General features: G+C 35.2%; 1 protein-coding gene across 1 annotated transcript in view; it reads right to left on the bottom strand.

Annotated features, from left to right (window-relative positions):
• PRKD1 (protein kinase D1) overlaps positions 1 to 12,181 on the bottom strand; it is a 112,595-nt gene that overhangs the window by 44,881 nt on the left and 55,533 nt on the right. Inside the window, exon 2 of the mRNA XM_057372285.1 lies at positions 9,715 to 9,853. Coding sequence (XP_057228268.1) covers positions 9,715 to 9,853 — 139 coding nt within the window. The remainder of the gene's footprint in view (positions 1 to 9,714; positions 9,854 to 12,181) is intronic.

Raw genomic sequence — 12,181 nt, forward strand, 5'->3', positions numbered from 1 at the left:
ACTAATCAAAAGCTGCATGTCCTCAATCCTCCAGKGACTGAGATACAGGAAACTGAATCACCTGCTCTAAGGGTGATCACATGCTGTGCTTCTGCATCTGGACTATTTAGTTTAGAAACATGGGCTTGGGTGTCCAGAAAGCCAAGGAGGGTGAAAAGAAATACCCCCAAAAAGAAACAGCTATCTCAGAAAGAAGCGGGGCTGGAAAGGGGAGGGTGAAAATCCTGCAGAGGTAAGATTCTGGAAATGGGAAGATCCCAGAGATCAGAGAGATGGAGGCCAGAGAACATTCATGCATTTTTGATCAGTGATGCCCAAGGTTGGCAGCTGCAAATTGTGGCACATAACAAACCAACCAGGCTTTGTGCCCAGCCTTCTGTGGCCAGCAGCTACCTCCTCACTGACAGGGGCACTGGGAAGCTGGCAAATGTGAGGCTGGGAAGGAAGCAAATGAGTCAGTGTGGGAGGCATCCAAGTAAAGCTCTCATCTCCTTCCTCCTTAAATCCCAGTACCCAGATTCACTACAGGCTGTTGTTTAAAGTGTCTCATTAGTGACGTGAGATTTAATAAGAAACTGAAGGAGACAATAAACCATTTGCAATCATTCGTCCAGTGCTAGCTCAGAATTTTAAGGAGACTGTTAATAAAAGACTAACATTTGTGAGTCAACATGCTTGACTCATCTGTACACTGAATTTTTAAAGTTTAGTTTTGTACTTCTATTCATTTGTGAATGACTCTACAGTTTCAAATCTACAAACTACACAGCTCAATAGGTTTAAGTTCATTTAAAATCCCATCACACAATTCTTTCATTATGACTATACTCATTTTTCACCCAAGTGGAAAAAACAGCAATACCTTMGTTCATAGCTTCAGGCCCTGTTAATCATAAAACACGGCAGAGGTATCAATTTAGCATAGGAAAAAAAAATTAAATACTCTGCAGGTTTACTGCAGAGTAAAGTAGTCCTTTTCTATCCTCTGACTGATCTAAATTAGTATCTTAATGTAAATGCTACGAGTCCTTTACATCTTTATTTCCTCTGACTTTTTTTATGTTCTTCACAGTTCTTTTCCAAGGATTCTGAAAAAAAAATCTCAAATAGAAGAGGTGCGCAAAAAGAATTAGTAGCATTTATAAAACTTGTTTAACTCCCATATGTTCTTTTCATAAAAGGTTAAGATTTTGTTGGTTAGATGGTGAATAAATGCTACTGGCTAAAAGTATAATGGAATTAAAAGTGCAACCTTACGCTTAAGTCAGTAAGGAACAAGGGAACCACCTTTGCATACATTAAAATGTTTTTAACAAACTATAATGTTAATTATCTGCAAAAGTTTAGATATCTTTTAGAATTACCYTAAGAATTTATATCTGTATAATATTCCTGAATAAATACAGGTGGATTGTTTTGGGGTTTTTTTGCATAGTATTATTGGATGTCCACAGGCCCTGATGGGATGCATCCAGCAGTACTGAGGAAACTGGCTGACATTGCAAGGCCATGATTAATAATCTTTGAATTCCCATGGTGATTGGGAGAAATGCCTGAATTCTGGAGGAAAGCAAATGTCATTTCTACATTCAAGAAGAGTGAGAAAGAGGACCCAAGGGAACTACATGCCAGACAGCCACACTTGAAGCCTCTGGAAGGTGATGAAACAACTTATCCTGGAAATATATGACATTTCTGGAATATGCTTTAGTGACTGTCTGATTAATAATGCTTTCTTCGGGTCTCAGATCTTTGATGAGACCATCAGAGATATGGAACAGAAGCATGACTGTATTTTGGCAATATGCACCATTCTATTTTCTCAGCTTCACTTGAATGTTTTTTAGTTAACACTAGAAAAGGGAGAAGGGAAATTGAAACCCTGAGGACAAGCACAAGATGACAAGCACAAGATGACAAGCACAAGATGACATGGAAGAAATGGAAACCTGGAAGAAATAAATTAATTATTTCTCTGAATTGTTGTTGATTTTTAAAATTGTTTACAAAAATTCAATAATGACTCATCATGGAAACATCCCCATTACTGGCTAAGTAGATCTGAAAGTCAAAATTATACAAGCAAAACGTTTAGTTGCTTACTAAAGACAACAGAAGTGTTCTACTCACAACATGTTTACCCAGTATTTCATCCATGCACATAAATAAGTAGAAATTAACACTAGGAAATGGTGATACTAATATTCCCCACATGACATTCTCTGTTCAGTTACTGCAAACAGCTGTGACATAYGAGGAAAATCACTGAGACACGGAAGAGACTTAAACATAAAGAGAGATTTAAAGGCTGGAATTGTTTTGTTTAAAGAGGAAATGAGTAAGAGTTTATTGGACTCAAGAAGATGAGGAAGCAAAAAAAACCCAACAAAACCAAACCAGGAAACAAATGTAACTGCTGCAGAATAACCTACACCATTCAATTACAGTGACAGGAGTCTTCATGTCCTAAGAAGCAGGAAAGCTCTACAAACTTCTTTTTGGCAACAAACCACATTTTAACTATGTTAACAGAAACATTCTTGGGGCCTCTTTAAAAGCCAGAGCAAACCAGATTTCAGCTGGAATAACAATGTCTCCAGGCTTGAGTCACACTCCCACTGAGATATAAAAACCAGCAGACTGCAACCTGTTGTAGTTCCTGAGTTTCTTCCTCAGCTGCCATTTTAAATTGTTATATTCCCCAAGGGAAGGAGGTTTGCTTGTTTGTGCTCAGACCTTTTTTAGCAACAAACCTCAAGCACTTCCTAAAAGAAGATGTGTATCTTACCACGAAGGGTTGCAAACATCATTTATTGGAAATTACCATGGGACTGTGTATTGCTATTTACTCTTTCAAAATCAAAGACAGCAGTCAGCCAATGGAAGTAAATTCAATGAGTTCAGTAGTGATAATGAAAGACACATATTTTACAGAAGCCATATTTAATTTGAAGCCTACTGAAGCACTGAGTTATTGAGACCATAACTTCAGAAAGACTGAAAAGAGATTCTCTAGAATCTCTGAAGAGATTCTTCAGAAAGACTGTTTAGAGATTCTCTAAACAGTAATTTTTTTTTTTCCTGACATACATCTGAGCAGTGCAGAATACATAGTTGACTATGCATATATTGTAAATTGTCTGATGGGCAAATTATTCTAAGTGGGTTATCCTTTATTTTTCGATGTGGTGAATCATTTAGAGCTACTCTCCATTTAAGACTCACTACTACCTCTTAATAAACACACTGATACAAATGTTTCATTAAGCATGTACTGGTCAAAGAAACTATTAAACAAATCTATCAGAAAAAAAACCCTGTATGAGAAATCAAAGAGTTTTCTGCTTAGCTGAAGCAAGGCTTGCTGTCCAATTAATTTGTAGCTAGTAAGAATGAACTGGGGAGGCAATTATTTGATGAAAGAGGATGGTCCGGTGAGGAAAAGAGAATTCTTCAAATGGTGGCAGCTTTATGATTAAAATTCATGTTAGTAGCAAAAACAACTGACAGAATATGAAGAACTGCGAAAAGGAGAAAAAAAATTTAATTGACATTTTCTTACTCAAATATTCAAAAAAACTTCATAATGAGATGAATTTTTTTCCCTAATATACAACTTCAAGTGAACCTACAGCAGTGGTCTCCAAAGCGAGGTGCACACACCCCTAAGTGAGCACAACACAATCCATTAGGGTGCATAACAGAAATATTAGAACTTCAGCTATATATATAAATTATAAAAAAATAAATACACATATATTGGGAGTGTATGCATGAAGATTTTTAATGATGAGGTGCATAATAAAAAAATTTGGACTTTGCCACTATATATTTAAGCAAAGCTCAAGTGCTATTAAAGATCCATCCCATGCAATAACTTATACCTATACCAAAGTTTCACACACCATAGATTTAAAGACTAAATAGTAAATAAATTCGTAAAACAGTAGAGTTGATATATCCTTTGATGAAAATATGGTTTTTATTATCATACACTTTTTCTATCAATGCCTTTTTAATTATAAGATTTCTGTGCTGATTCTGAATGCCAATTGGACGAGAGCATTTCATTGTAAGTCTAAATGAGCACACAAACAGCCATTAAAATATCGGAGAATGTACTGGACTCCGAATCTCATTCACCACCTCAAGTCTGTTGAGAAAGGATCAGCTGACATGGGGCTGCTGAGGTGCAATATTTGAATAACATATTGAGTTACTGTTACTAAGGGGATTGTGTTAAACAGTCACAATGATAGTATCTAAAATCRTTTTAAAAGGATAAATGAGATATGTATCATATTAAGAAAACTGAGTAAAAATAAGTAAGAAATGTAAAAAAATGCCTCACTGAACTAGGAATAAGATACTTTAAGGTAGTTGGTTTGGTATTTTTTTTTTTACATTCCAGAGGCTTTAAAATAAATATAATACACAAATAACATCAAGATTTAATTTGGTCCCCTTTAGAAGCTGACAGGCATTTTTTAATGCATTAACTGCTATCAATGTAGCTAATCAGCTTCAATTCCACCTTTCTTGGAAAGCTGCCTGTACAACTTACTGAGGTGAGCCCTGTTAAACTGTTGTGACATTAAAAATGTCTCTTTTCAGTGAAATCACGTGATAGGAATACAAAAGCTAAGAGTTACCGGACCAGACAAAAATCTACTAAGCCTGGAATGCTGTCTTTGAAAGGAGTTCACAGAGCAACACCAGCATTCTCTGAAGCAGAGAATGTACAAAGGTACAGACACAAGGGCAGTGACACTACAAGCCATTTTCTGTTTTGTTGCTACACCTGACACTGACACTTCACCAGTAATGCTTTCCGGATCATTCATTAATGTATTTATCAGCACAGACTTAAGTACCTTGCTGCCAACCTGCTTCCACTGTGAAAACAGCATGCACTTCTAGCCTTTGTTTCCTAAGTCATAAACAGTTATTTATCAATTTGAGCATTTACCCTGTTCTCTCATGAAAGCATAGTTTCTTCATGAGCATTTAGACTGAAAATGTTTGTACTAAATCTAGAAAACCAAATGAAACATCTCAAATGAACTCACTATTTCATTAAACAACACACAAGCTGAAAATTTATTCTTTTAAAAAAAACACACAATTAAAGATGTATAAGGTTGGATGTTTGATCTATTAGGTTGCAGTGGAACAGTGCCCTCTCATATATAGACACTGCCCAGAAGGTAACAATTATCACAGTCACATATGGAAGAAAAGACAGTGAGGCAAAAATAAACAAAAAAAGGAAAGAATCTTTTAATAGTGAGAACTTCGAAGACTGTCATCTATCTGAAATTCATGACCCAAGTACAATGTCAGTGTAATGATCAGTGAGGGATATAAAATCAATCCACTTTAATGTAATCACCAATGAGCCTCACCTCTACAGAAATAAGAAAAATGACAGCTAGAGAAAATTGAAAGGACACACAGGAAGAGTAATTGTTAAAGATATCATATTAGACAGAATAAAAGTATTTGTATTTCCCAAGACACCAAAAACCAGCACATTAACATAGCCATGAAGGCACCAAGAGAAAGATGCTCTTCAATCACAACAAAGTAAAATCACAAACTGTGACGAACCCTACACTATACTATAAAATTACTGCAGTACTATAAAAAGTACTACAAAATTATGTTCAGAGATATAACATCATAGTGTTTCATGTCAAGTTGAACTAACACTACAATCCAGTTATGTGTTGATACATGGCATTTACTGTAATTGCACAGCTATCAACAGCTTTTATTCAGCTCAGTATATTTTACCATAGGCAGTATAAACTGTACTGAATCCAAATAAAAGGTCCATTGATCTAACAACCAGGTGACCCACCGTCTATGTGGTATTATAACAGAAACAGCTTCTAAACAAAAGCAGTGGATCAATTCCTGCCCTCATCAGCTCAGCAAGGGAACGTAAAATAGCTGCTATTTGACTTTCTTGCTTCAGGAATCCTGCCAAGTTGAGCACAACTGCTCACAGCAAGCAGATGAAGTACATTCCACTAATTCACACAAGATGCTAACATTGCATTCTCTGCTTTCCAGCAGCAGACAAAAACCTCTTACACCTCAATGTAACTTTGCTCAGTAAAAGCAAGACAGAATTTTTATAAACAAACTCATATTAAAACTGTAAATTTTTTTCTCTATATCATGGTTAATTTATCATCAGTAAATTTACACAGCACTTTTTAATAAATTTCATGCCAAGGTACAGAGGAGGACAAACTATACAGGCAAAAACAAGTCTAAAGACATCTAAAGTAATTGTCCCCTTGAAGTCATCAAAAAACAACTCAAAAAGAGAGTACAGATGTACAGAACCACAACAATTCCATTCTGTCAGCTTGTTCTATAGGGTCTGTGCCTCCCTATGTGTCCCTCCCGGAAAAGCGGCAAATACAGTTACTCTAAAAAAAGACACAAATGAAGGGTGGCAACTGCATGCGCAGAGAGCTTAAAATAATAACTGCAACACGTCATTAATTTTAGAAAGGGGTCAACTAATCTATATTCCAGATCTCAAGTAACAACTTAAAGTAAAAATTTGTTAATAATATAACTTCTCCACAAAGAAGGAGTATGAAGGACAGTGCCTATCAGTGATTATGATTCATTGGCATCAACAAATTGAAGTTGAAATAAATTTTTATAAGCTAGTCAAAACAACACTGAAGATCTTCAAAAACCTAGGAGTTAAAGATGAGAGTTTATCACGCAAAAATAATACATTCTGTTTAAATTTATTGTAAATTTTACATTATGCTACTTTGGTCATTCATGCTTGCATACTTTATTTAGTGAGTGGAATGTAAGAGTTAACTTTTCAGAGGTCCAGCTGAAGATTTCAGCAAATACTACTTGATCACATCAAGACTGGAGAACATTTTTTAGCTTAAACTCCCTTTATACAAATATGCTTCCTTTTCTTGGTTTCATAATAAAAGTTCCATTTTCCTCTTTTAATGCACAGCTGACCAAATCTATAACTCAACACACACTTTTGCTTCCACTCTTATAATAATGCTTGRCCTTTCACTTCCAAAATGCCAAAATCTATATTGCCATGAACCACATCCATCTGGCTGATTGCAACAGTCTCCGGACAACAATCCTCTGGACAAGTCAGCAGACATACGCACAACATTTGTTCAGCACATTACATGATTCTTGCAGTCCATTAAAGTACTACTGTGTATTGCACCAATGTAAAATGCAAATACATAATAATGTTCATTAGGAATACAAAACCACAGCAGGTGTTGCAATCTGAGCTGAGTACATTTYTTGTGTTTCACCACGAATCCGTAGCTCTAACACAAATTGTTTCAGTTATATTGCACAACATATGAAGGCACAATCTTCTTTACTAAAATGGACTATGGTGCTTCACCTACACTGAGCAACACCTCTCACCTGTAAGTTTCTGCATATAATTTTCAGCTCTTTCAAGTGCTTGTAATATAAGTTCTAAACTGGAAAACAATCATATTTACTAATCTTTAAAGTGCCAAGAACAAAGTGCAGTCAGAAAAAAAAATCACAGGTGGTCCTCCAGTCTTTTCAATGAAGTTAAGTTTTAAGTAAACTACAATGAAAATTAGAAAATGCGTACTACTATGGTATGAACTGATTGTATAACCCTGAATACAAGCGCTGACCATTCAGCTTTCCCTACTCTAACCAATATTGACCTGAGCAATAAAAACTGAATGCAGTCGATCAGTACCGCTTTTGACATCAGATATCAATGCCTCAGGGGATGCTGACCCAAAACACAGGGAGTTTTCAGCAATAAAGCCATAGCAGTAACAATCTGTTCTACTGCYTCTTTCAGACATGACTGTCAAAAACAATTACAATTTCACCTTGAATTTACAGAACTGTAGAATGTATATTCTTTTTAGATCTCTATAATGAAGGCTAGAAATAAAACATTTCAATCAGTCCAACACATGCATCTGAACACATTGCATTTCATTTGTCCTTCCACCACTCAAGCACTCGATATCACACACTATAGTGCTGAAGGCCAATCTCTTCCATTTTCAGGGTTTTTTAATCCCTTCAAAATAAATTTTCAATGCATATTATTAAACATCCTGAAAAAGACTTCTTATGGCCCTGTGTTTAGATAGRCTTTGTACTTTCATTAAAAAGGAGAGATAACCCATCTACAGCTACTTTGATATGCACTATTGCCAAAATCCCTAATAATTTTAAACTATGTTTTAATATTTTTCAATAAAAAATTGCCTGCATTAGTTTGAATCATACCCTGAATATTACAAACTGTTTATATAGCTCTTTCACTTCTTCAGTGTTGCAGAACTGGGAATACTTTCCCTCCCTTACATGACACAAAAATTGTCTGCAAAAATGAATTGCTGCATTTAGTTTAAGCTCATCTAGGGTAGGTCACTAATGCTCTCAAGTGTTTATTGAGGAAACGTGTTTAATTTCTTGTATAATTTGAGGCATCTGAGTGAACGTTTTCATTTGTAATAGTGCCATCAGTCAGGCATTGACATATTAGAAGTTTCATTTGCTGTCCTTTGCTCCCAAAGATTTAAACAGCTACTTGTCTCATTTTGGCAAACTACGAGGTATGTCATCTACTTCAAAARCATATGAACAATATATCAAATAAAGCACTAAAGTCCTTAACTTTTTTCACTGAATCCCAATTACTGCTGTGGAGTGATTATTTTCTGTGGGAAATATTAAGTTTGGATTACTGGYATCTTTTTGAAAGTGAAAAACTTGTTTCCTGATATGGAAAAGATKAATGATGACTTACAGGAATAGTATGCATTTTTCCTTATTTTATTTCTTCCTATTCTAATCAAAGAATAAGGAATAGGGTTCTATAGAAGAAAACTGTGTTCAAAAGCTCAGTTGGCTTATATTATGTGACTTAATACTTCCACTCTTTTCAGCATGCATTAGGACTTGGCCTTTCTCTTCACTAATCCTACACTCTTCTACAGTTTCAATTTTTACTTTCATATGGCATACACATCTCTATTTTTAAGCATCTTTCCAGATGCCCTAACTGCATGTTCCAACTGCAAAAACACAGCCCTTCAGCCATCTTCCAAGTTTTACTTGTCAAATAACACCTTTACTCCTTTACAATTCCAGCATTCACTCTTCTGCACACCCATGTAAACTTTGCACCATTCCTAGTCACATACCTCTTCTTACACCTAAGCTTTTGACAAGTCTAATTGACACCTAATGACATCCTCAGACTTYCTCTACATTTGAGCCACATAATTGTGCTTTCCCCTTCCTTTCATAATTTAAAAAAATAAATCATGTAAAGAGTCAGGGCAGTCTTGGCAAGCATAATTATGCAGGGCTTTGGAAAAGCAATTACTCTATTTCCAGTGGACATTTTCATGGCACTCCAATAAAGTGAAATGCTTATTAACATTAACATGCTGCTTAACTAGTAATATGGATGAAAAAGGTTGTTACAAAATATACAGTGCAAGAGAAGAAGAAARTAAAAGGCACAGTATGCCTATACACCTCTGAGAAAGGAATCRAGAAAAAGAAARTTTTGTTTGTACAGACTCTCACCCRTGGCTGGATCAAAATCTAACTGGGAGAAAACTACTCAGGATATTTTCATTTGCAAACGAATGACAGTAATTTTCATTATTTTTCAGTTACCTGATAAGACAACTTCAACGAGGTCTCCCTCTTGGATATCCGCAGCTGACTTCACCAACTGGAGAATGTTTTCAGAGGTRGGGTCATGGCGGAAGAGCAGGATTTTGTCATACATTCCATAGAAACCACATTCAGGAAACTGCAAATACAAACCCATAAGAATTTACTAAGCTCTAAAACATACATAACTGTAAAATACAAKACTGTAAACATAATTAATGTATAATGAAATTTCGAGGCCAGGCTGGACCACTTCTCAGACTAGTACCAAAGAGGATAYAGATTTTCTCACCTATGAAAATATCACAATATTCTGAAAATGTTCTTCCCCCAAGCAAGTAAGCTCATTTGCCTTTCTCCTCCTGTGAACARTGTAGCATCCACTAGGAAATGAGACAGAAAGAAGTGTATCCCTCAGCCACTGTTCGTAACTTTTCCAAACACAAGTTCCTGAGTAAGATGATTTAATTAGAGCAGGAGCAGGTGTTTGTACTAGACAAATGACAGCTCAATATTAAACACCTAATTTTTGAGACTGAAGTTACCAGGCACATAAAACAATGTCTCAAAACTTCATCATAATGATTGGTTTCAATGCAGAAAAATTGGAGCTTCAAAATCAGATTAAATCCTGTTTAAACTAAAAAAGTTTTTTAGAAACTCAATTTTACATCAATGCACTACTCCATGTTTTAGCAACTTGTAGTGAAAAAAMCACAATGACAAGGACAGCTGTAGAGATAAACTGGTACTTTTGATGTTCTACAAGAATACAATGGCATTCCCAAGAACTTTGTTGTATAGAAGCAGAGAAATATTATCCTTCAGAATGGGAACTGCTGATCTTTTTCAAAACCGCAAGGTTTTTCTCATATCACTGGATTTCAGAGATACCACAAGCATTCCCCTCTAAACTCATTATGATTTAAATTGTTTGCTCTTTCTTTTTTTTATTCCCATTACATTTGCTCTTTTTAAATTAGCTCTACCTTTTCCACCTAAACAAGTATTTTCAATATTACACATACTATGTAWGTATGTATTAAATATGTGTACCATGAGGTATAATTTATTATAATMTGTAGAAAAAAGTAACTTCAACCATAGTATTTTTTGATAAATTACATAAAAAACAAGCTTCTATTTGAATTCGTTTTCCCCAGATACACTACTCTCATGTCAGAAAAGTCATTTTGATGGATTGTATAAGGATTARCTGTTGCAACAGTGACAAAAATCCCTATCTAAGCTTATTCCTGCCTCCAATAATGTTGATGGGCACAAATCAAAGTAAGCAAAAAGCAGCCACAATGCTTGGTACTACACCACCATAAACAGCATTCTGTTTTGCTAAACACAAGACAAAATAGGGTAAAGGTGATATTGGAGCTAAATCCCCCAATGCTAAGATAAGGCTTTGTTTMGGTATAACAGCTGGTTAAATTGGAATTACTAGAGTTAAATGGACATTACAATTGCCTTAATAAGGAAATTTCTGGGCACAGATAGATATGCAATACAGTAACATTTTGGGTTACCCATGACACTTCCAGGGTAGAAAGAAGAAATATTGGACAATATATCTGGTGTAAGAACAAAAGACTCAGTGCAACTAAAGACAGGTGAACATTTGGTTTGCTGGAGACCCTAGAGTTTGGAARAGATATTTTTTCCTGAGTGATTTTATTAAAAAACTATTGTGTCAAAACATAAGTAAGAAGGAATGCAATTACTATTGAAGAGACTATCCAACATGCAATGTCAATCCCTTTAGAACTTTATTTCTATTTTCCAAATTTGTACTTTCAACTTTGCCACTTAATGTCAGTTTATAAGAGATGTGTAAGAACATTAGGAAGATACATCRTATTAGGTAAATCCTCCATAAAAATGAAGGTTCTTTAGCTTAGACACATTCTCTGTCTGGGACACGGGCATGATCAATTACAATCTTCTATGTACTTAAAGACTGGTGCCAATAAGAACAGAATAAATCTCTTCCTCCTCTGTGTGGAATGTTAAGGATTAGCAGATCTGAAATACAGAAGGGATAAAATACAGGGGATTGGACTGGAGACAAAGAAAGCTTTGCAAGGCTAAGATTCTTAAAATTCTTATCAACTGTATTAAGAGAATATCTATTTCTGAGGAGATTTTTTAAAAAAGACTACATAAATGTCAGGAACTTGACATTTAATTTTTCTGTGTAGGATAGAAGATTATAATAAATAACTTCACATGACATGAAAAGCTATCTAGTACAAATGGAGACAGTTTTGATCAGCAGTATGGCTAAATGTGTATTACTAATTTTTATCTCATTTATTTATTTATTACCTACAAGTCTCTCTGTCCACAAGCAATGTTAAATCTTTCACTRTCCAGAGCGATATTAGGCCAAAAAAAAGATGCTAAACTTGGCATKACTGTTCTCAATATAACTGTCATTATCATACAGAGGATATAT

This window comes from Malurus melanocephalus, unplaced genomic scaffold, assembly GCF_030028575.1.
Source record: "Malurus melanocephalus ecotype Western Australia unplaced genomic scaffold, MMel_1.1 scaffold_0, whole genome shotgun sequence".
Lineage (NCBI taxonomy): Eukaryota > Metazoa > Chordata > Aves > Passeriformes > Maluridae > Malurus > Malurus melanocephalus.